Source organism: Dioszegia hungarica (genome assembly GCF_025882075.1).
Source record: "Dioszegia hungarica strain PDD-24b-2 chromosome Unknown MKK02contig_8, whole genome shotgun sequence".
Lineage (NCBI taxonomy): Eukaryota > Fungi > Basidiomycota > Tremellomycetes > Tremellales > Bulleribasidiaceae > Dioszegia > Dioszegia hungarica.
The window spans coordinates 658,286-681,959 of NW_026515770.1; the positions used below are offsets into that span (position 1 = coordinate 658,286).

The window sequence follows — 23,674 nt, forward strand, 5'->3', positions numbered from 1 at the left end:
TGCCGCGTTGTCACGGACGGCCTGGTCGTCTGTCCTGCTCCGATGTTGTGCAGAGCGTGGAGAGAGGTCCAAGAGCGTCCAATAGCCAAAGCAGAGCGACGAAAAAGAAGAAGCTGGACCAAGCGATCGGGTGTATCCGAAATCATGCCGTAAGGCAACGAAAGTCGCGACGAGGACGACCATCTCGACGCGCTCAAGCGTCTCTTGTGCTAGCACATAGCAGCTAGGCCGGATGTCGGCCAGTATCAAGGGTGAGTCCAGGATAGAAGAATGAGGCTGATAGGTAGCGATCGATACCACCTCGGTCCACCGGATCCATTCTGGTCAGGTCGTCCTCGACCTCCAGAGCTGTTTGAAGGAGCTGGTAGAGAATGCCCTTGATGCGGGCGCTACCAGCATAGGTACAGCGATCATCCGTCTTTTGCGCTAGAGCTGATGATGAAGATGTCCGGATCAAAGACTACGGGACGACCTCTATTGAAGTGGTGGATAATGGCAGTGGGATTGCTGAGTCCGACTGGCCATATATCGGCCTCAAGCACCATACCTCGAAGCTACCGGAGCTGGCGCTCTTGCCATCGGTTGACACCTTCGGATTCCGGGGCGAGGCACTCTCGGCGCTGTGTGCGCTATGCGAGAGCGTGACTGTTGTGACTAGCACCAAGGAGACGGAGCCTATGGGGGCGGTCATCCAGCTAGGGAGGGATGGACGGGTGATGGATCACACGGCGAGAGTGGCTAAGCCTGTACGCTCGAGCACCCCTATCGAAGTCTGAGGAGACGCTGACAAGATAGAGAGGAACGACTGTCACACTGTCCGGTCTCTTCGTACCCCTCCCGGTCCGGCGCAAAGAGTTCGAGCGAAACGCCAAGAAAGAGCTCACAAAGGCTCTGAGCCTGCTCACGGCGTACGCCCTCATCCCCGCCTCCTCTACCCCCGATACTCCGGGCGTCAGACTCAAAGTCGACGGGATCACCACCAAGCGCGCCAATCTGCTATCGAACGACGGCCGAGGCGATCTACGTACCAACGTCCAGGCTGTGTGGGGCAGTAAAGCTCTCGACGGGGTCACCGAAGTGGATATCGCGCTGGACGTGACGATAGACCGGATGGCGAGGCGGGAGGGGGACGAGGCGGCCAGTCAGACTGTACAGGTCAAAGGGTTGCTCTCGTCCGCTGCATGGGGACAGGGCCGGAACGCGGCGGACAGGCAGTTCTTCTATGTCAATGGGAGACCGGCGGACCTCAAGTCGATCCAGAAGGTGGTCAATGAGGTGTACAAGTCATTCAACACCAACCAGGTTCCACTGGCTATTCTCGACTTCATCATCCCGAGAGGTACGCACTGCGGGATTGTCGTTCCAAGATTGGATGCAGCTGACTGGCAGAATCGGTCGATATCAATGTCTCGCCCGATAAGCGCACAATCATGCTGCACTCGGAATCCAACCTTCTTTCGGCGCTCCGGATCGGTCTTGAGTCGTACTTTGCACCATCGCGGTCGACGTTTGCCATTGAGGGCGCAACACAGTCGGGCAAAGCGGCCAAACCAACGCAAGGCAGGCTGGTGTTGCCGTCGGCGAGCACGGCGACGCTTGTCGCTCCGGAAGCGCCAGAGGAGGAGGAGCTCTCGGAGGAGGAACCTGAGCCCGAAGCGGAAGTCCCTCTCGAGCCGCCCGCCACTATCTCCCGCGAGTCGCCCAGCCCGCCACCTAGGGCATCACGCCGTATTGCTACACATTCCAACGCGGAAGCGGGACCGTCCCGGACTCGCGAGCGAGGACAACAAGTCATCACCATCCTAGACGAGGACGACATCAACGATCCCCCTTCTCAGCGCTCCCGATCATCCTCGTCACGATCTGTTCCGACCGCAGGTTGGCAGCCGCCTCGAAGACCTATCGTCGCCACGCCAGCCATCTCGCCCGCCTCACCCGCCCGGAAGCGCACTCAGGGTGTTATCGATACTACCACAGCCAGCTGGAGTCCGGAACGGAAGGCAGCGGCGGCGGCCAAGAAGGCGAAGACGAAGGGAAGTGGACAGGAGGCGAGGAAGAGTCTGAGGGAGAGGCTGAAGGTGTATAGTCAGGCGGAGGTGGTTGTTGTGGATGATGAAGAGGAGGAAATGGAGGAGGAAGAGGGGATGGACGAAGGGTCAGGAAACGGGGATGAAGACGGGAGTGGGGTAGAAGCGGTACTGGCCGTGGCGGAGCTGGCGGAGCTGGCGGATACGGACACTGAATCGATGGACGGCGTCGGGGAGGCGGACAATGAAGGGGCCGAGGACGGAGAGGACGCGGAAGAGGGAGAAGAAGAGATGGATCTCGACCAGGGAGGTGATGAGGGGGAGGGATCGCCAACGGACACGCCTGAGGATTCTGGCGATTTCGAAATCGATGAGAAGATGGCAGCCCCACCGCCTCCAGCTGCAGTCGGCAGATCGAATCGCCGTCGAGTGGCGTCCTCATCACCAGCTCCATCACCCATAAAGACCCGTACGCCGTCCAGCGGTGCTGCCAATGGTACCGCCTCCGCCCGAGATCTTCAGGAATACCGCTCCGAGATCCCCTCGTCCACCACCTCTGGCGAAATCACCCTATCCTTTTCCCTCCTACGACTGCAAGCCCGCTACGCCCGCCGAGCCCGCATCCGGTCCAGCGATGCGTCCGCAACCCCTTCCGCATACCCCAAACTCGAACGATCAGGCGTCACGGCCGACGCGGGCATTTCGAACCGGGATGCCCAAACTGCCGAAGCGGCCCTGTCGCGGGTCATCTCCAAGCCTGATTTCGGGCTCATGGAGGTTATAGGCCAGTTCAACAAGGGGTTCATCATTGCCCGTCTGGCCAAGGAGGGGGGACCGGACGATCTGCTTATCGTCGACCAACACGCGTCGGACGAGAAGTTCAACTTTGAGACATTGCAGCGGACAACGCAGATCAAGGGGCAGTCGCTGATCAAGTGGGTCTATGTGTCTTCGGTGTATATGACGAGGAGTGAGCTGATGGAGTAGGCCGAAACCGTTAGATTTGACAGCCGCGGATGAGTTGACAGCCATTGAGAATCTGCCGGTCTTGCGCGCGAACGGGTTCGAGGTGGATGTGGATGAAGAGAAGCCGCCGGGGAGAGGGGAAAGGATCAAGCTGGTAGCTATGCCAGTGAGCAAGGATACGGTGTTTGACTTCAAGGGTGAGTGTCTAGCTGCTCGGTGATGCATTACCAAAAGCTGATGGGATAGATCTGGAACAGCTACTTCACCTCCTCTCGGACTCGTCTCACGCAACAGGACAGATGGTGCGGTGTACAAAAGCGAGGAGCATGTTTGCGATGCGGGCGTGTAGGAAGAGCGTGATGATTGGGAAGAGTCTGACCAAGGGGCAAATGACGCAGGTGAGTGTTAGTCGACGGCGAGGAGAGCAGAGGCTGATGTGGGTAGCTGGTGCGGAATATGGGTACTATCGATCAGCCATGGGTGAGTATATCGGGTATGGGCTAAGATCCAGCTGATGAGCAGAACTGTCCGCATGGCCGTCCGACGATGCGCCATCTGACCAAGATTGAGGCAAAGCCAGAAACAGGACGACGGCGGATAGACTGGGCGAGCTGGGCGGCCTGACTCAGCCCATTGACTCTAGGATCTGGATGTATATCATCATGCGGAATGCATCCACGGCTGATCTGTCCTTGCTGTCACTAGCTTCTTCCCGACCAGATTATGCGCCGCGAAGGGTGTATAGGCAGGGAGGGATGGCGAATGTCCTTGTGTCGGGGACCTTCAGCGTCTCCATCATTGCGGCTTTGGCATCTTTCCGATCGCGTCGAGGTTGTAGTTGACGTTTCTGGAGTAGTTGGTGAAGAGCTTAGCGGTGACTGGGATTTCTTTGGAGGACTCGAGTATCTCCTGCATCCTATCAGCTGGTGTATTCGACCGAGGACCAGCACAAATTGAGACGGACCCGGATGCAGTGGTTCATCTCTGTGACTGCCTCATTGCACTTGTCCTGCTAGTCAGCGCTCCGTCGTCTTTGGGTCGATGAGACTGGGACTTACTACGTTCTTGATAATCCTCTCGAGCAAGACTGCCTGCTCTGCCTCGTGTGGGTTCTCCATCTTTGACGCTCGTTGAGAGGTGGATAGAAGGTGGAAGTTAGTGGCTGCTGCAGCATTCCTCGCCCAGTCGCGTGGGTTGAGCTTGGACGCGTCTCTGCCGTCATTCTGTTGATTTTGGGTGGGGATCGGCTTTTGGTTCCGAGTGTTGTGGACGATGAGTGGAACGACGATCGCCTGCAAAAAGTCACTCCATACATTCATTTATTATATAGACCGCAGTCCTACAGGCTAGTACAGCCATCACACTCTTTCCCTCACACTACAGCTGTGCACTCGCCACCCATCGTACACCTTACCCTATTTTGAAGCTCTCTACCTCGACCCCCGCACCCCACACTACGATCCCCCTGGCACGATGGCCACCAACGTCGCCTACAACCTTCTCGAAAAGTACGCACCAGTACTCGCCGAGCACCTCGTCACTGTCAATGCGACAACGGCACAGAACCAGCTGTATCCAGGGGTGGACCTGTTGGGTCTGAATTGGCTCGAGCGGACATGGGCGAGCTACTATATCTGGATGGGGAACCCTGTTTTAGCTACGGGCCTGCTGAGTTTTGTGATACATGAGGTGAGTCCTGCTCTCCGAGAGTAGTCAGCGGCGGAGTAGTCGCCATCCGCGCAACGGCGGGAGGGCCGAGGACAAAGACGGGCGTTCTTCGCTTACGCCCGAGCAATGACAGGTGGCAAAAGCTCGGACTGACATTTCAGATCGTCTACTTCGGCCGAGCGATTCCATGGCTCGTCATCGACCGCATGCCATACTTCCGTCAATGGAAGCTGCAGGAGGTGAGCTCCTATGATACATCCAGTGCTATTAGTAGGTTGAGTAGTAGCTGACATGCAGAACAAAACCGTCACCAGCGCACAAATCTGGAAGTGCACCAAAGTCGTCCTCCTTACCCACTTCACCTGCGAATTCCCCCTCATCTACCTCTTCCACCCCATCTGCTGCTACTTCGGCATGGCGACCTACCAGGTGCCGTTCTCGCCCATCGGACTCATGGCGGCTCAGATTGCATGCTTCTTTGTCTTTGAGGACATGTTCCACTACTGGGCGCACCGGGCGCTGCACTGGGGTCCATTGTACAAGAACATCCACAAACTGCATCACGAGTTCTCGGCTCCTATTGGACTTGTGAGCTACTTTTCACTCGATTCAGCTACGTGTGCTCAAGCTAACTTTCAGGCTGCCGAATACGCCCACCCCCTCGAAGTCCTCATCCTCGCCCAGGGAACCATCATGGGCCCCTTCCTGTACTGCCTCTTCCGTCAAGACCTCCACATCTCGACAGTCTACATCTGGATCACGCTCCGCCTGTTCCAAGCGGTCGACGCGCACTCGGGGTACGACTTCCCCTGGTCATTGCGCCACTGGCTCCCTTTCTGGGCCGGCGCGGACCACCACGATTTCCACCACCAGGCGTTTGTCAACTGCTACTCGACCTCTTTCAGGTGGTGGGACTACATGCTCGGAACAGACAACAAGGTGAGCTTTTGTCTTCCCGACGTAGGATGTGGATGGACATGGCTGACGGCGCAGTACCACGCGTACAAGGCCCGCGTTGCCGCCGCCTCCGACAAAGACCGCAAGGCCGTGCAGAAGAAGGAGATTGCCGAGGTGGAGAAGGAGGGTCTCCGGGCAGAACGGATCGCCGAGATGGGCGGAGGACAGGGCGGGATGGAGGGTGTGCCACGGGGGAAGCTCGAATAGGGCTGGAGCTAGACTAGAGAGATAGATGAGGGGGAGGCGGTGATGAGTGTCAGGAGTGAGGTTCTATACTGAAGATACCAACACCACGTTCATTACATGCATGTACCTTCGTTCCGCTCGGCAGCGTTTATTGAGAGCGACGCGATCCAGTACAGGCAAGGCTAAGAGGAGCAAGCTAGCTTGATCTCGCCCCCCACCCGACCCCCAAGCGTTGCGGGAAGAACGCACGGATATGAGATGTGGTGGAGTTACCGGGTCGGCCGCTCCCAAAAAGTCTGCGCTGCTATGTTTGGTCTCATCTCCATCATCCGACCTACCAGTACTATATATAGTGTGTACATACACCACCATCTAGACGGGATTGGACCCTTCTAATCACAAAATGTCGTTCGCACTCGCCCCCGAAACACCCGCGACTGCACCCCTGTTTCGATCGACCCAAAGCTACAACTTTTCCGCTAAAAGCTACACCGTCGGCACCCGTAAATCCGCCCTCGCCCTCGTACAGACCCACCTGGTCGCCGACGCCCTGGCGCATCTTCACCCCGGAACCTCCTTCCCCGTCGTCCACAGCACGACCATTGGCGATCGGAACCAATCTACTCCGCTCCACTTGCTCTCGCCCTATTCGTCCTCCCAGCCGGCGAAATCACTATGGACGGACGAGCTCGAGGCCCTTCTGGCCAAGGGGGACTTTGATCTGCTAGTGCACAGTCTGAAGGATGTGCCTACTACGCTCAAAGAGGGATTTGAGATCGCGGCGTGTATGAAGAGAGAGGACCCGAGGGATGCGTTTGTGGTCAGGGAGGGATTGGGCTATAAGCGGATAGAGGACCTGCCGGAGGGGAGTGTGATTGGGACAGGGAGTGTCAGGCGGGTGGCTCAGCTCAAACGAGCCTTCCCGGGCCTGAAGTTTGAGGATATGGCAAGCTGGCATGCTCTCGAACCGGTCGACACAAGCTGATTCTGTAGCGCGGCAACCTCAACACCCGACTATCCAAGCTCGACTCCCCTACTTCCCCATTCTCTGCCCTTATCCTCGCTACCTCCGGTCTGACGCGTATCGGCCAGACCCACCGAATCACCTGTCCCCTCTCCTCCCCCGTCCTCCTCCATGCGGTTGGGCAAGGCGCACTCGGCCTCGAGATCCGATCGGGGGACCAAACGGCCCGCGAGCTGCTCCGCCGGGCGGGACACTGGCAGACTGAGTGGGCGTGCGGTGCAGAGCGAGGTCTCCTCCGTGTTCTCGAAGGAGGCTGCTCTGTCCCCGTCGGGATAGAAACAACGGTGGAGGAGATCCAGAAGGGGGAGCCGGGATGGGAGAGCGCGGGGTACGGCGAAGAAATCCTCAAGAGCTTGGACGGCTCGTCTCCCCTTATCCACTTTTCAGGCGTTCTACCTATCGAAACACCACTCCCCTCGCCGTCCGATACGGCCGACACTGTCCGCTCCACCCTCCAACCACGCCGAGCACGGATCAAGCTCCTCGCGTCAGTCACGTCTCTGGATGGGTCGGTGCATGTGTTGCATGAGGCGCCGGAGGCTGTGGTGGCTAGCTGGAGGGGGGCGGAGAGGTGGGGAGAGGAGTGCGCGAGGCGGTTGATTGATCTTGGAGCGGGAGAGGTGTTGGAGGATATCAACAGGATGAGGCGGGAGAGGGAGGAGGAGGATCTCCGGAGGGCAAAAGAGGCGAACGGCGTCAATGGGAATGGGAACGGAAATGGACATGGACACGGGAACGGGGCGGAGGTGCAGATGAGTGCTTAGGACAGTCTCTGGAGTACTTATTGGGCGGATGCAGATCTTGCCGGACCATGGGACAGGCAGGTTCACACGCTGGTGCATGTATGCTTGGGACCCACGCTGCAGATCAGAGCATCAACTGATCATCGATCTCATCTCATCCCGGATAAGATAAGGATCCCAACCGCCACTCTGGCTTGTTTCTCTGAAACGCCGAAAACGCCGACGCGTCACGCGGACGCGATTTGCCTCTTACCGCCAGATCCACCACCACCACCAAAGCAATAATTCAAGATCCATCAACCGTACTTCTTCCTTCCTCCCTTAGCTCTGCCCGCCACTCACCGCGATGAGCGACGTCACTCTCGACAGCAAGGCGTTCTTCAAGCGCGCAGCCAAGATCTTCGCGCTGTGGGAGCAGCCGAACGATGTGGCCGAGGAACTGGCGGATCTGAGGGCGCTGCAGGTCATCATGGGGGAGCCGAACGATGAGGGGCTGTCGTACTCGAAGAGCTCGGCTTTGCAGGTGGGTTGAAATGCAGATCATCAGGAGAGGCGCGTATGGCGATGAGAGGAGCTTGAGAGCTGGACCGCTGGATGAGAGCGTTTAGCTGGTGGGGAAGGAGGAAGGAAGGAAGTGGCGTGATGGGTTCCGCCGAGGCGAGGACAGGCACGGGCAGTATGAGGAGCCCCAAGGATGAACAGCTGGAAGAGGGCTTTGCAGTGAAGGGGAAGGAAGGGAGCGAGGGAAGAAAAGGGCGTGGATGGCGGCTGGAAGCTTGAGGAGACTTTACTGATTGGCAGACCTGGTTATTGGGCTATGAGTTTCCCTCGACACTCATGCTCTTCACAAAATCACCAAGGAAGGTCACCTTCGTTTGCAGTGCCAGCAAGGGTGAGCTAATCCGCGCTGCGAAGAGCGATCAGTAGCTGACCCTGACAGCAAAGATCCTCAATCAGCTGCAGAGCGATGGAGATATCGAGATTGATGTTCGCGTACGAGGCAAGGACGAGGCCAGTGCTAGTGAGTCGGAAGTCCACTAGGTCCTTAGCGGAACGTAGCTGACGTGGTGCAGAGGTGCTTCCCGACCTGGCCAAGTCAATAGGCGCCGAGCAGATCGGTTATCTGCAGAAGGACAAGCAGACCGGCAAGTTTGCAGACGAGTGGAGCAAAGCGTAAGTCTGGCCCAGGAAGAGGTGGAATCATACTGATCAGCAGACAAGACGGTGTGATCGGGCTGGAGCTGGTTGATATGGCAGCGGCGATCTCAGAGGTGCTCGGGGAAAAGGATGGGGAGGAATTGGTCAGTTGGGAGAACTCCCTTTGCGCTTCTGGCACAGCTGATAGTCAGAAAACCGTCATCACCAGTTCTCGCCTGACTTCCACTTGCATGATTCACTACTTCAAGTCCAAGATGGAATCCATCATCGACCGAGGGACAAAAGTCACGCACGAGGAGTTTGCGAGTATGATTGAGGAGAAGATTGGGAATGACGAGAAGGCGGCGGACATGAAGCTGTGGAATAGGAATGCTCAGCTTGGCGAGGTGAGCTTTCTGACATCGGATCTGGGCTCGAGCTGACAGATAGATTGACTTCTCGTCCACTGAATGGACACTCCCACCGATCATCCAGTCTGGCGGGAAATACGACCTCAAGCTCTCGGCCCAGTCAAATCAGGACAACCTCAAGCCTGGCGTCATCCTCTGTACCCTCGGCATGCGGTACAAGAACTACTGTTCTAGTATGGGGCGGACATTTATGATTGATCCTCATCCGGTAAGCTGACTCATGCCTAGCCTGGGTTATAGCTGATCGTCAGACACAAGAGAAGTACTACACCATCCTGGTCGAGGCGCGGAACGAGACCTTCAAGGCGATGAAGCCAGGAGCTACCGCCAAGGAGATTTACGAATTTGCACTCGAGTATATCAAGGCGAAGAGCGGGACACTGGCCGAGTCGTTTGTCAAATCTATCGGATTCGCCGTGAGTTGAACCGATCTCAGAGATTGCGCAGCTGACATGTAGACTGGTATCGAGTACAGAGATAGCAACTTTGTGCTGAGCCCAAAGAACGGTCGGGAGCTCAAGGAGAATATGGTGTTTATTGTCAGCTTTGGGTGTGCAGATCTGCCAAATCCGAAGAAAAACGGTCAAAAGTGAGCATTCACTTGTATGGACTGGACCTGGCTGATGATGCCAGATACTCTCTCCTCCTCACCGACACGGTCAAAATCGGCCAAGAAGGCGTCATCAACCTCACGGAAGGCTGCTTCAAGATCAAGGACGTCGTCATGCAGCTGGATGGCGAGGACGAGGTCGAGGATGTCAAACCCGCCGTCAAGCCCAGTTCGTCAAAAGCCAACGGCAAGGCGAGTGCGAAACCCGCCAAGCCAGCTCGCGCTTCAGCTTCCACCAGCACGCGGGCCATCTCGACCAAAACCCGAGGTGGAAAGCGGGAACAGGTGGAGCAGACGACAGCGGAGAAGATCAAAGCAAATCAGGCTCGTCTTCATGCGGAACGGCAAGAGGCCGGTGTCAAGAAGTTCAAGAAGGGCGGAGATGGAAAGGGAGACGGAAAGGACAAGGTGGTCAAGAAGTACGAGAGTTATCGGCGGGAGGAGCAATTACCGCGGGCGGTCGAAGATCGTCGAGTCCACGTCGACGAACAACGGTCAACGGTCGTCCTCCCCATCTACGGCTACGCTGTCCCCTTCCACATTTCCACCATCAAAAACGTCACCAAAACCGAAGAGGCGGAATACTTCGTCCTTCGGATCAACTTCCAGTCTCCCGGCCAGATCGCGGGCAAAAAGGAGGACATGCCATTCGAGAACCCGGACGCGACCTTTATTCGGTCGGCGTCATTCCGCTCAAAAGACCAGCGGCATATGCTCAAGGTGTTCCAGGGCATCTCGGACCTGAAGAAGCAGGCGACGAAGCGGGAGGCGGAGCGCAAGGAGATGGCGGATGTCATCGAGCAGGAGAAGCTGCTGGAGATTAAGGGGCGGCATCCCTATGTTCTCAAGAACGTCTTCCCGCGGCCGCAGGCAGAGGGCAAGAAGACGGACGGGAATCTGGAAATTCACCAGAACGGTGTTCGGTTCCGACCGGACAATGCCGGCGCCCGGATCGACGTCCTGTTCAGTAACGTCCAAAACCTCTTCTTCCAGCCGTCCGACAAGGAACTCATCGTCCTCATCCACTTCCACCTCAAATCACCCATCATGCTCGGCAAAAAGAAGACGTACGATGTCCAATTCTACCGCGAGGTCACGGACATGTCGTTTGACGAGACGGGCGGTAAGAAGCGGCGGGCGAGGTATGGGGACGAGGATGAGATTGAGCAGGAGCAAGAGGATCGGCGGAGGCGGCAAGAGCTCGACAAGACTTTCCACGAGTTTGCGCGCCGCATCCAGTCGGCCGCCGAGACGCAACAACACGATCTCGAGGTGGACGTGCCGTTCCGAGAACTCGGCTTCTCGGGGGTACCGTTCCGCTCCAACGTCATGCTCTTGCCGACTACCAACTGCCTCATCCATCTCTCGGAATACCCCTTTACGGTCATTGCCCTCAACGAGGTCGAGCTCGTCCATCTGGAACGTGTTCAGTTCGGGCTCAAAAACTTTGATATGGTCTTTGTGCACAGCGACTTCAAGAAGACGCCAGTGCACATCAACAATATCCCGGTGGTTCATCTCGATAATGTCAAGGAGTGGCTCGAGTGAGTTGATTTTGACTCTGCGGAGCGACAATAGCTGACATCGCTAGTTCGTGTGACGTCGCTATCTCGGAAGGCCCCGTCAACCTGTCTTGGCCGGCCATCATGAAGACGCTCAATGAGGATCCCTACGGCTTCTACGCTGAGGGCGGGTGGACATTCCTCACTGGAGGAGCGGAGGACAGCGAGAGTGAAAGCTCGGACGGATCCGAGTTCAACGAAAGCGGGGATGAGATCAGCGATGCGAGCTCGTCAGAGAGTGGAAGCGAGAGTGACTGTAAGTTTTGAATTTCCCGACTTTCCGAAGGGCTTCAAAGCTGATTGTCTAGTCGACGATGATGATGGATCGGAAGGGTCAGGCGGCTCGTTTGCGGAAGATGAGAGTGGAGAGGATTGGGACGAGTTGGAGCGCAAAGCTGCTCGAGGTAAGTTTCAGCCTCCCTTGATCTTCAGCCCAGAATGGGACTGATCATTATAGCCGACGACAAGCACAGAGATAATGGCGGGTCCGATTCGGACGATGGGAAGTCCAAAAAGAAGAAGAAGTCTGGAGGGAGGAGGTAGAAGATGTGCGCCTTGTATCGAGGTCGGGAGGGGGTATGTGTCGGCTGCTTTAAGGGGAGTAGGGGAGTGGGCGAGGAGGGGCGTTGGGGCGTTGGGGAGAGTGAAGTGTGTTCATCCTGTTGTAGCATTCAGTCATGCCATTTCCGGTCAGAATGTGATTATCATGTTCAGCAACGGCGCCGCACCCATATCCTACGCCACGGAGAGATGCGGAGGATGAACAACCGGCAGTATAGAGGAATCGTTGGAAAGCAATCAAATGAGGGGAAGTGGGATCTACCTCTTCCTCCGAACTCCCTCAAGGGACAAGAAACTATATCCAATGATACATGAAAGATACCCCTTAGTCTGCCTATGGTAGATGAAAAGTGCACCGACTCCCGCTACGCCTCTAGATCGTTCCCGCCACCTTCACTCTACCTAATAATCATCTCTCGCAGCATGCCGTCTATTGTATTGATTGACAACCCTGTCCCATCAGCCACTGTCCCCTCTCAAACCATCTCGGAAGCGACTCACTTTCCAATATTCTTAAACAACCAATCCCTCCCCGTCCTATCCGAAATTGGCAAGAATGGCCCCGACTGCCCTCCTCGCAATACCAGCCCAATCCCCCCATCTTCCAGCGACAGACTCTGCATCTCGCTTAATGGCACATCCCAGATCAACTTCATCTTTCGGAGCTGCATGAGCGCGAGTCGTTGGTCCGAGAGGAGAGCGACGGCGTCGTCTCCAGGGATATCGAGATGGGCGATGTAGGTCTCGTGTCGGTATTCGCCTGATTTGAGGTCTTTGAGCCATGACTGGCCCAGAGCTTCCCGCTCGGAGTATGGCTGGTCGTCAGCGCCTACTCAAATAACGTCGATGAGGAACTTACCCGTATGACTCCATCAGACGCAATATACCTCGGTAATCTCGCCTTGTCCAGCGCGTCCTGGTCAAAGACTGTCGTCGTGTTCCTGATTCCCTCCGTCGACGTCGAGACCAAGTCGAAGACGCCCACCAAAGGCTTCGTGAACAAGCCGACAAAGCCCTTCCCGACACCCTTGACGAAGCCGGATGCGCCGTCCTTCTCGGCTCCTTCCATAGGCTTGGACTACAGATATCAGCTTCGCCCTTCTCCGCTGCGGGTCAAGCTCGACTTACGGCTACACCCTCAAACGCGCTCGTCACACTATCCGCAAACGCAGAAGCACCCGCCGCGACACCATACAGCGCATGTCTTGGCTTGTTTCGCCTTTGCGTCATGCGTCGCTTCGTCTGATACTCGGTATCCATCGTAGCTGCAGACAACCCCTTGCCGATACTGCCAGTGACCTTGGTCAGACTGTCGGTAACACCAAAGACCGTCTTCTTGGCAAAGCTGGACGCGCCCTGCTCTGATCAGCTCACCTTACTCCGACGTAAAGGTATGGACCTACCCTTGCGATCCCAAGCCCGATATCCTTGTTCCCGTGCATGACCACGCCTTGGTATGGCTCGTAGAAGATGTCGCTGACTCCCGAGCTGACCTGGTTGAAAAGACCCATGGGGTTTCCGAGGAAATCGGCCGATCCAAGCACTCGGTAGATCTGCGGAACGACCTGTGCCTGGTAATGTAGCTGGACTCGTTCCTGGAGTGACGGGATGGAAAGTCGGGTATTCTTAAGCTCGAGCTCAGTGAACTTGAGAGGCGCATCATTGACGTTGCCGACGGCCATGGTCAGGGCGTTGAAGGCATAGTAGAAGGGGTTCTTATTCGATGATACTCTGCTCGTCAGCTGCCTCCTTCCGGTAGACTCACTTTTCGTCCACATTGACCCGATCCGTGCGCATGAACGACAGATTCAGAGCAAGGGGCTGGAGGTGCAGGTATTCGAAGAAGAAGTCGGCCTTGCCGGACGTCATCGCTGGCTCCGGTATGCCCTTCGGGTACTGTATCAGGATGCTGCTCGTCAGCTCATCGTATCGACTCGCGCTGCCAAAAAACTCACTCATCCGGCTCGATATCCCATCCGGCGCCCTTGAACTTGGTGAACTCCAGCAAGGCAAACAGGAAGTCCTCGTCGATTTCGACAGTCAAAGACTGAAGCAGGATCGTTGCGTACTTGATGAAGACGACACCGTGTGCTGTCTTGTCAGCTCCTGTCCCTTAGCATGATGGAACTGAGCTCACATTGGTCCTTCAAAATCGCCACCGAGAATTGCAGAGTCGGGTGCGACTCCAGGTCCTTTCCGTCCTTCGGTATGACCTGAGGATACAGGATAATAGGGAATAGACCGCCGAAGAGCTGATTGTCGATCTGGATCCACTTGCAGTCGATGAATCCCTCATAGTAATTCGAGTAGTCGGCATAGCCCACGCTGAGACCGCGAAGCGAGACGTAGATAAGCTCGTCCGGCTTTTTGGTGATGAGCGAGATCCCGATGCCTTCGAGGTCGACCTGGATGTTCATGTTTGGCTTCTCGGCCACATGGACCGTTTCGAATTGCGTGCTCATGGTCGTGATGCTGTCGGTAGACTCCGACCGCCTTGGTCCGGCGCCCCTCATCGGCTTGTACACGCTTGTCTCCTCGTCGTATGGTGAGATCACCAGCAGCTGGGATGCGCCGTCGGCTTGGATGTCAATCGAGACCGTGGCCGAGCGCTTGCTGGGTTGGCGAGGCTGTGACGTCAGCTAGGTGATTTTGTTGTCGGCAGGCAGAGCTCACCAGCTTGATGGGTGGCTGAACACCGATAGCCATCATGTCCACTGCCTGCGAAAGCGGTACACCCTCGGCGATCAACCTGACCAGCTTCTTTGAGGCGGTAGGGTAATCCCACGAGTAGTCGACGGCCTCATGAGGTGGTACATCCCGGACCGGGAGATTGGTCGATTGCTTGTCCGAGTCCTGACGTCAGCTCAGCAGTATGGTAGTACTCACGATCTGCTGGAAGCTGAACTTGTAGGGCGTGTCGTTCCTGATCTTGAGCGGCCAAGGCTCCTTTTCTCTCGAGATGAAGATGAAGAAGCTGGAGCCTTGGATGTGCGTCTCGATCCGCAGGAGGTAGGTCCGAACACCCGAGGATGACTGCCGCTGGACAACAAGGTGGGTGCGGCCGATGTCATTGGCATTGAACGGAGCCGACCTGTGGTCAGCTCGGACTCCTCTTGCTGGCTTACCATCTTTGAGTCGAGAAGTCCGCTGTCAGGGTAAACTGATGATCCGCTCGAGCCAGCAGTTCCTGGACGGAGACCTGGGCGCCCTTTCCAACATCATACGTCTGATCCGAGCCCTCCTGGCGGATGCGGACTGGGTATTCGAAGTTATTGACGACCAAGTATCGAGGAGTGAGAGTGACGACCTTGGTCAACTTGTACTGCAAGAGTCAGCTCGGCCGGAACCGGTGAAGCGGATACTGACCTTGCCAAGACCTTCGGTATATGACAAGCCGACATGATACTCCTTGTCACCTCTACCTGTCTGCATGACTACAGCCATATCCGCAGCTGGCGAGTCGAATGACATGGGCTTGGAGAACTTCGAATCGGCCACCTTGAGAAGCAGACGATCTCTGCGGTCGGAATGAGGGAAATTGAACACTAAGAATTAGTCACTGCCATACGCTGCATATGGGATCACTCACTGAATGGTGTCGGCTTCTCATTCTTGTGGTCCTCTGTCTTATTAGCTTGTCCTCTAGTGGCCCACATATTGACTCACCGGCAAAGTCTGCCCGACCAGCAACCTCCCTCTGTCCGCCTGACCAGGCCTTTGCCGCAAGATCGAACGGCAAACCGGTCTTGTTGAGGAAGACGTATGGCGCGTAGATCTGGACTCTGACCGCCCCACCAGAGTTGGGGTAGGTACTGGTCGTCAGCATGTCCCTAGCAGGAGAGGATGACGGAGCTCACAAGTAGTGGAGTCGAAGAGTAAGAGGGATGTTCTCCCTATCAGTAACCTGGATGTGGTCCTCGATGGGTAGCTCTTGATCGTCGGTGTTGATGATGGCATAATCGCTCTGCTGGAAGTCTGGCGACATTAGCTTTGTCGCGCATCACAAAGACAGCATGACTTACGGCAATCTTGCGGTCCGATGCTGATGAGCAGCAAGTGACCGAGTTCGACCGTATGCAGAGGGCAAGCTCCCCCGCTGATGAGGTACTCGCCCGAGCTGAGGGTGGTATTCTTATCATGTACGCGCCACTTGATGTCATACGGCAGCAAGTTCTCCAGCTCGACCGGCGCGCGCAGGCTGAGAGTCATGCGTGGGTACACCCTCATGCCATCAGCTATGCTGTCCCATACTCGAGAGCGCGACAACTCACTTGGCGGCAGGGTCGTTCTCGTCAAAGTTGGCTTTGCCCTGGAAGTAGAATGCTGGCTTCTGCGCAGTCTGATGCTTGCAACTGATGGGGCGGATGGGCCTAGCGACGAGCTGCCGCCAGTGGAGCGGCATGGACCAGCTGTAGTCGAAGTTGAAGCCTTCTGCACTTTGTCAGCTACATGTGGGTGGGCCTCGGACCGCAATCAGCTTACTGAGAGGCCTGAGGCGGAACCGCTTCTCATACGCCGCAGTCAGAGGTAGAGGATGCGACTCTCCCGGGTTGATCTTGATCTGCGCAGTCGACGCCTTGCCATGCGCGTCCACAATGATCATCTCGATTGGCAGCGCCGTGTTGTTCTCGACGTTGAATGTAGATCGGAAGGTGATAATTTTGATATTGTTCTCCACCTTGATGTCACACATGAGCTGGTGGGCCACCTTGTCGACCTTGGGTCGGAGAGAGAGGATCTGCGGTCCTTCACGGTCGACCGAAATACTCCGGAGAGGGTCCCAGTCGGTGTTCTGAATATGTATACCAAGCGAGTTGTGTCGGGCCGCAGATACGTTCTGGCGTAAGCTCGGTACGTTCCTGTACTCACGTCTCGAGCCCGATGACGATCCTCAAAGCGCCATGGCACGTCCGCCCCATCGTCCAGCTCCTTGACCCCAGTGGGCGTCTTGGATGTATCTCGCGATTCTGGCCAGACGGCGATCTTCAGGCCGGTCTTGTTCCGCACTCGGAAGGGAGCATCGGTTCCGCGAGCCTGCTTTCCCTGTCCCTCCCCAATCATCGCGCCAGTCATAGCCAGCTCAATGAAGGCAGCCGAGACGTTCAGCTCGAGGCGCTCCCTCGCGATGAGCTTGACGTCGAGCGGGCTGCTGTTGGGACCAGCTGCGATCCTCGTCACCCGCAGATCGAACTTCCATGGGTCCATGAGGGGCTCAAAGTACGAGTTGCTGGGATTATAGTATCGAATGGAGGTGGTGATCGAGGTTGCCATCTTCATCTGAATGTCAGCTCGCCCACTGGCCAGACGTACATCTCCCGTCCAATCGTTCACCGCAACCTGGAACTCGTTGGTTGCCAGGTGGACGAAAGGCATTTCCTGCAGATCTCCGACCAGGACAAGCTGGAAGCCGTTGATGCGAGCCGTGAGCTGTTGTGTCAGCTTGAGCTCCCGCTACCAAGAAGAAAGACCTACCTGTTCCTTGGAAATCAACACCTTTGCCTTGTCGATCGTCTTCTTCTGCGTATGCACCGAAGACCTGCGCGCAGTCGCTGTAGGAACGATGGCAGCCGAGGTGGACTCAGTGATACCATCTCTGGTAGGAGCACTCATGCTGGTCCTGCGGTCCGTCGAGCCCTGTCGTTCCGCGCCTGGCTCCGAGTTGCCAGACATCGCCTTGGTCGTAGCCGCGGTGGCCTTATTGACGATATCGAGAATGAGCATGATGTCAGAGTATGACGCCCTGAAGATGATGGGATCAGGGATGTCGACATCGAAGCTGGTGGTGGTCTGCGATCCTCGGCGCTTGGTATCGAGCGATAGCGCTACATTGAGTCGGTCGAGGAAGGTGATCCGGTCGGACAACTTGTCCATCCGGCCGAAAGACATGCCGAGCTGGCCGATCTTGAGCGCCATGATGGACTGCTGGGAGAGCAAGACCTCCTTGACCTGCAGCTGGATCGCCTGGGATTTGGGGTCCGAGTCATTGGCAATGACCATGATGGTTGACTGGATGATCTCGACCCGGTAAGACAGCGACCCAGGTTGCGCCGGCGCCTCAGTCTTCCCTTGCTGCTCCGGAACCTCCGCCACTTCCGCCTCCTCTGCCGGTGCAGAGTCGGTGAAGGGGCTGACGGCAAATTCAAGGAGAGCAGCAAGCGGATCGACAGCGAGGATGATTTTTGGGCTATCGATCGTGACGATCGCCGTAGCCGAGCCGGTCGGACCGCCAGACTTGGTGTATTGAACCATGACCTGATTGCCATCGTGCGAAGCAGGCGGGATGATATCGCGGAAGACGCTCTTTCCAGCCCGAGTGCTGGTAAAGGCAATAGTCTTGAGCGAAAACTCCGCCTCCATTGCGCCGTCGCTGAGCTGCTTGAGCCCAACGTGGGTCTTCATAAGCCCAAAGCGAGCGATGCTGTACGTTTCCAGATCGCCGGCGTTGATCGCCTGGACGGTGTAGACTTCCAGCGAGATGGAGTTGACCGTAAAGTCGACCAGCATGGTGGTCCATAGCGAGCCAGCCTTGCTCTCGGTGATGGCGAGTTCCGGTTGGAGGTCAACCTGGGTGTCGGTCTCGGACATGGGGGTGGCAGGAGCGGTAGATACCGCTGTCGAGGGAAGGGGGGTGTCGCCGGTAGCTACCGGTTCCGAAAGGCTGGACAGGGCCCGAGGAAGCGCCTGGATAATGGACATCAAGAGGGTGTATTGGAGCTGAGTCAACGACATTTTGACGTCGGACATCTCGGTCGAAACCTGAAATCAGCGCTTATTCTCGCCGAGCAAGCTTTGACTCACCTCCATATCCGCTGCTTTCGGATCGGACCGATGCGTCTCCCCTCCTGCCTGCTTGACGGTCGCCGAGATCGTGACATCATCGACCATCTTGAGCGTTTCCCTCTTCCCGTCATGCACCATCTCGGATGAGACACTTATGCCCCGTAGTCCGGCGTCGATGGTAGACGTATCGTTCGGGTCGCCGAGATACCGATTCTTGGCAAAGATCTCTCCAAGCCTGAGAACCAGCATGTCCGCGCTGACCAGTCCGTCACGGGGAAGGACGACGATAGGCGTATTGATGAGCAGGTCAAAGTGCATCCGCGTGACCTCCGAGGCGCGCTGGACCGCCGCCTGTGAGGCCGCATCGTACACCGCCTTTAGCTGGGCGAAACGCATCGCCCAGCCAAATAAGCTGTGTACGGGTCCCTCCATGAAGGTAAACTTGAGCGAGCCCGCTTTGAGATGCACCGACGAGTTGAAGCCGGGGAAAGTCTCCTTGTCCGTGGGGTCGAAAGTCTCGTAGCTGAACTCGGCGAGTTCGTCCCCTTCGATAGCGAGTAGCTTCTTGAAGGCAGGATTGGCTACCTCGTCATCCGTGAGGTCCTCGAGCGAGAGGTTGCCCAGCCGAGCGCTGACCCGCATGGTCCCGTTCCGAAGCATGATGTTGACATTGGCGAGCGTCAACTCGAGCAGAGCGAAGGCGAGACCATTGTTCTCCAGTGAGACTGGTTGTCAGCTACTGCTCAGTATGCACTTTCGGCTCGATAGCTTACTCTGGGCGCTGGTCAGATGAACCCGTACTCGGATCTTATCCGAAGACGGTGGCGGAACCACCACCACCGCCTCACCCTCATCCGCCTTTTGCACCTGAGCGGCTGGCTGCTCATCCTGCGGCACAAAGGTAGTCATGATGAAGTCGTTAAGCGCCAAGATAGGCTCGGGCGCCACCGTAATTTTAAAGGTAGACAGCTCGGCAATGACGCTCTGGTCAATTCCGTCATGCTTGGTCATGAACTCCGGCGAGTCCTTTTGCACCTTCATATACCGCACTTTGACGAGTTTGTGGTCTTCCGATGCTGAGGACCCGGTGCTGGCCGATGAGAGTAAGGGCTTTCGGACCTTGCCTTGCTCAATCATCGCCAGCGTGACGTTCCGGAGATATAGGTCGACCGACATGTCGTATTGGCGCAGGGCGAAAGTGAGACCGAATCCTTCGAGGACGGCATCGGCGAGGGCTTTCTCCTCTCCAGCCCCGTTGGCCTTGTAGAGCGAAGCTTGGAGCTTGCCGACCTGGAAGGAGAACTCGAAACTGATCTGCGACATCGCGTTCCGTTGTGTCTGCTGATGAGCTTCTGCCTTTCTGCCACAAGCACCCAGGCTTACCTCAGTGGTATCATCCTGAGCCTCGTAGAATTTTTCGCCCTTCTCATCTATCGACGATGCGTCATCCCTCGAATCAACCGTCCGCAAAGAATGTACCGACCGATTGTCGTCCAGGTTGTACTCTTCGATCGGCGCAGCCCGGAAAGTTGTTTTTCTCCGTGGCGCAGCTGCCGGCTGGACCGCTGGTGCAGGCGCAGTATCATCGCCAAACTTGGGAATAGCAACGTCGATGAAGCGCATCAGGGTTTCTGGATGTCAACTGCGTCCTGATACGCACATGCCGGTATCGCCAACTCACTGTACTTGCGATCCGAGAAATTGACCTGCAGCTCCGGTAATTCTCCAGCAATCTTGAAGCGTGTCAACGTCGAGGTGTTGATGATGGCGTTATGGACCGAGAAGTTCATGTTGATCCGCTCCAGGATGTGCAGCTCGGCCGCTCCTGGTTCGTGTACCTTGTCGAGAGCCTGGAGACATGATTCGACATTACCACCCATGAGCAGCTATGGTCTTCAGCTTATGCTCTGCGAGAGAAAGACGAGTATACGTACTTGAGTGGATTCCAGCCGGAGCGACAAGCGATCATACATGAGATCCTCGAGTTGGCGGTAATCGTCGTTGCTGTACTGCTTCCCGCGCTTGCTCTGGACCTCCTTGACTTGGTCCTTGTCGACAAGCTTGCTTTCGATGGCAATATGACCAGCGTCCAGCACGAGCGCTTGGCAGTCTGCCTCGGTGACGCTAGGATTGTAAGGTTAAGCATTGCGCACCCAAAAGGATCCCAACTTACTTCATGGGAATGATGATAATAGGAGCGTTCATGTCGACCTTGATATCCACAGTCTGGGTGATCAGTTCTTTGCCCTGAACAGAATGAGAAAGAGTCGACAGACCTTGTGCTGTTCCAAAGCATACTCCAACCCCGCTCTCGTCTCCTTCCGCAGCCCGTCCAGAGTCTGTCCGGCGGCATCCAGCAACGCACCGATACTCTCCAGCTGACTCTCTGGCGGCTTGAAGAACGCCACCACGGCCTCAACATACCCCTTGTGATATATAATCTCCAAGTGCCGCATCTTGACTGTGACCGCATTGTCCGCTCTTCCATCCAACGGATTATGTTCCACCTCCATGACGAAGAACGGATCCGCCTTGTCGTCGGCTACCATCCCGTCGCTGATCTCCGCGAGCGCGACGTCTGTCCCGCCCACGTCGAGCGACGTCTGGCGCTGCGGCCCGCTCGGATCCGACTCGATATCCTTGACGCGGACGATCTGGGGGTACAGCGAGCCGGGCATGGTACCGTCATACACCCTGAATCCGCCGAGCGCGACCTTGGCGGCGACACTTTCGGTATACTGCGTAGCATCGGCAGTGAACGAGTCGAAGACGAGAGCGATAATGTCCGAGTTCCGACCGTGCGGATCCGCGCGGAGGGAGAATGAGCCTTTATTAAGTCGAGCCGATATCCGAGCCCGCATAAAGTCCTTGGGCTGGTTGCCCATGATCTCGTCGGCCGAGGCGGGGGTATAGTCGATGATGTCGTCCAGCTCCTTCTTCTCCTCTTGCGTCATCCCTTCCTCTGTGTCCTGCTTTGGCCCTTGGCCCCAGAGCCACTCGTTCCAGGTCTGGCGGCCAGCCTGCTCCTTCTTCCGCTCAGCCTCCATCTTCCGTCGAGTGGCAGCGTCCTTCTTCGCCTGAACACGCGCGACCGACCGGAAGAACCGAATATCTTCATATGCCAGCTGACTCTCCATGTCCGCCAGCTCTTTCGCGTCCTGACAGTCAGCTACTACACGAGCGCAAACGATGGAGCGGCCAAGGGATGGCTTACATCAGGTGGTAAGGGCTTCCCCTCTGGCAGCGCCAGCCGCTTCACATACACATCCACATACTTCTTCCGCATATCCCTCCGCTCGCTGAGATACTCCCACGTCCACCTCCGATTCCGATCGTGCACCTCGGCCGCAATCGCATTGAGCGCGAATTTGAGCCGCGCCTTGGCCGGATTCTGCTCCATCTCGATCTCTGGCGGCCGGAATTTGTGGTATTGGTGGGTACGGCGGTAGAAGTGGAAGACGTCGACGACGGAAAGGACATCTCGGTACTGGTCTTGGTCGAGAACGAGGCCAATTTCGTCGAAGATGATTTGACCGTCGACTTTGGGTATCTCGTTCGACATCGTCTTATTGACGATGAGCTATCGAATATCAGCTCATCTTGGCCATATCAGGTATACTTCGACCTGAGCAGAAACGTACCCTCGCTTCTCCCGTGACTGGCTTCAGGATATACTGGTGCTTCCCCGGCCCACTCAACATTTGCTTCAGCGCGCCAATCGTCCCTTCCCTGTCTCCCTTGTCCAGGCTTCCAGTGTCGGTATCAAAATACACCCCGAGCGCCGCAAGCTTGACGAGCTTGTGAACCCCCTTCATGCTGTTCTGGATGAACGCCTCGACCCAGTTCTCATCGGTCGATACCGCCTTGAACTCGTCGAGGGTGATACCCGCTGCGAATGGGTGCTGTGGACGTCAGCTAGGCTCCAGAATGTCCGACGAGCAAGCTTACATCTGGCGTATTTGTTCCGTCTTCATATCGGACATGTATGCCCTTGACATGTATTTGGACATTATCAACAATCTTGCTGACGATAGCTCCGACATATGTCTGTTTCGCTGAGACGTCAGCTTCTGAATCCCAAATCCCTTTGCACAGTTCGCAGACTTCCACCACCTCCCCCTCAGGCGCAACCCAGCTCAAAAGACAGAACTCACATCCATCATCCCCTGCTACCTGACTCGTCGCATTATCCACCGCCTCGGCACTCTTCAGCCTCTCCTGCTTGGTCGCCTGCTCCACCCGTTCGTCCTCCTCCGGATCTACCTTGCCCTGCGGCCGTGCTCGCGCCAAAATATAGACATCATCAATCGAGATTTTGACGGGCTCTCGGCCGATCTTGCTCCATGGGATAGTGACAGATAATGTCCCGATATCGCCCGCGACGATTTCGACGGGGAGTCCGAACCGCTCGAGGAGAGATTTCTTTAGGTGCAGACCGTGGAATTGGAGATTACCTATCGTGTTGTCAGCTCAGGCCTCGTGTTTCATGCAGAATCCGCAGACAGGATCTGAGGACAGACAGCTTACCGCCAAAGACTGATAGTGATAGATCCTGTGCGTTCAGATTCTCGACATAGGGCGAGACGTAAATATTGAGCAGGCTCAGGGCGGCCGCCTTGAGCGTCTGCATGATGCCGCCTTGGGCTCCGGCCCGATTGTTTCGGCTCGAACGACGCTAAAGGCGCGCAAGGCCCTTCCCTATGGTCGATGGAGTCGACAATAGGCTTTGCTACTGGGCAAGGAAAATTACTGTGAGGAGCGAGGAGAGTGTTAGAGCAAAGGAGAGCGTTTGGCTCTGTACTGTGCGCTTGTGAGGGCGATGACGATGTTGTAAGCGGGGATCGCCGCTAATCAAGGCTAAAAACGAGGAATGAGGAGCTTGTATTGACACCCAAATCCTCAGTCTGCCACCCGTGCTGCCCCATTCTTACGAAAGAGGACACGGAGAAGATATCCCCGTCATAAGTTTCCATATCATTACTTTGCATCCCAAGGTCAAGTCGTATGAACAGCAAACCCAAC

General features: G+C 56.5%; 6 protein-coding genes across 6 annotated transcripts; 4 read left to right on the plus strand and 2 right to left on the minus strand.

The window, feature by feature from the left end:
* Positions 1-232: 232 nt before the first annotated feature.
* On the plus strand, positions 233-3,617 carry MKK02DRAFT_36632 (uncharacterized protein; the record flags this gene model as incomplete). The annotated part of the gene is made up of 13 exons (XM_053089464.1): positions 233-251; positions 288-401; positions 445-746; positions 796-1,339; positions 1,390-1,661; positions 1,698-1,728; positions 1,756-1,790; positions 1,812-1,878; positions 1,918-2,962; positions 3,015-3,190; positions 3,240-3,391; positions 3,438-3,473; positions 3,516-3,617. The coding sequence occupies 13 exons, from the start codon at positions 233-235 to the stop codon at positions 3,615-3,617; spliced, it is 2,895 nt and encodes a 964-aa protein (XP_052945029.1).
* Positions 3,618-3,788: 171 nt separating this feature from the next.
* On the minus strand, positions 3,789-4,111 carry MKK02DRAFT_43935 (DASH complex subunit Dad4; the record flags this gene model as incomplete). Its single annotated transcript, XM_053092686.1, has 3 exons — positions 3,789-3,902; positions 3,958-4,002; positions 4,052-4,111. The coding sequence occupies 3 exons, from the start codon at positions 4,109-4,111 to the stop codon at positions 3,789-3,791; spliced, it is 219 nt and encodes a 72-aa protein (XP_052945030.1).
* Positions 4,112-4,466: 355 nt separating this feature from the next.
* MKK02DRAFT_24942 (uncharacterized protein) lies at positions 4,467-5,825 on the plus strand (the record flags this gene model as incomplete). Its single annotated transcript, XM_053086957.1, has 5 exons — positions 4,467-4,682; positions 4,823-4,900; positions 4,959-5,249; positions 5,301-5,600; positions 5,655-5,825. 5 exons carry the CDS (start codon positions 4,467-4,469, stop codon positions 5,823-5,825), a joined length of 1,056 nt encoding a protein of 351 aa, XP_052945031.1.
* A 382-nt stretch (positions 5,826-6,207) lies between these two features.
* MKK02DRAFT_25254 (putative hydroxymethylbilane synthase) lies at positions 6,208-7,592 on the plus strand (the record flags this gene model as incomplete). Its single annotated transcript, XM_053087010.1, has 2 exons — positions 6,208-6,774; positions 6,798-7,592. 2 exons carry the CDS (start codon positions 6,208-6,210, stop codon positions 7,590-7,592), a joined length of 1,362 nt encoding a protein of 453 aa, XP_052945032.1.
* Positions 7,593-7,917: 325 nt separating this feature from the next.
* MKK02DRAFT_27301 (putative transcriptional elongation regulator) lies at positions 7,918-11,854 on the plus strand (the record flags this gene model as incomplete). Its single annotated transcript, XM_053087327.1, has 13 exons — positions 7,918-8,094; positions 8,373-8,463; positions 8,512-8,603; positions 8,647-8,744; positions 8,788-8,872; positions 8,921-9,115; positions 9,159-9,347; positions 9,391-9,555; positions 9,598-9,728; positions 9,773-11,293; positions 11,341-11,567; positions 11,620-11,715; positions 11,769-11,854. The coding sequence occupies 13 exons, from the start codon at positions 7,918-7,920 to the stop codon at positions 11,852-11,854; spliced, it is 3,153 nt and encodes a 1,050-aa protein (XP_052945033.1).
* Positions 11,855-12,274: 420 nt separating this feature from the next.
* MKK02DRAFT_36636 (uncharacterized protein) lies at positions 12,275-23,282 on the minus strand (the record flags this gene model as incomplete). Its single annotated transcript, XM_053089465.1, has 32 exons — positions 12,275-12,323; positions 12,374-12,687; positions 12,732-12,950; positions 13,001-13,228; positions 13,276-13,603; positions 13,638-13,781; positions 13,828-13,963; positions 14,010-14,499; positions 14,546-14,725; positions 14,759-14,963; positions 14,998-15,194; positions 15,239-15,417; positions 15,539-15,684; positions 15,730-15,847; positions 15,895-16,094; positions 16,144-16,303; positions 16,355-16,709; positions 16,742-17,149; positions 17,183-17,299; positions 17,345-18,628; positions 18,671-19,377; positions 19,426-19,990; positions 20,036-20,283; positions 20,334-20,538; positions 20,587-20,776; positions 20,826-20,878; positions 20,929-21,810; positions 21,867-22,232; positions 22,294-22,554; positions 22,601-22,707; positions 22,807-23,106; positions 23,180-23,282. The coding sequence occupies 32 exons, from the start codon at positions 23,280-23,282 to the stop codon at positions 12,275-12,277; spliced, it is 9,444 nt and encodes a 3,147-aa protein (XP_052945034.1).
* Positions 23,283-23,674: the final 392 nt, after the last annotated feature.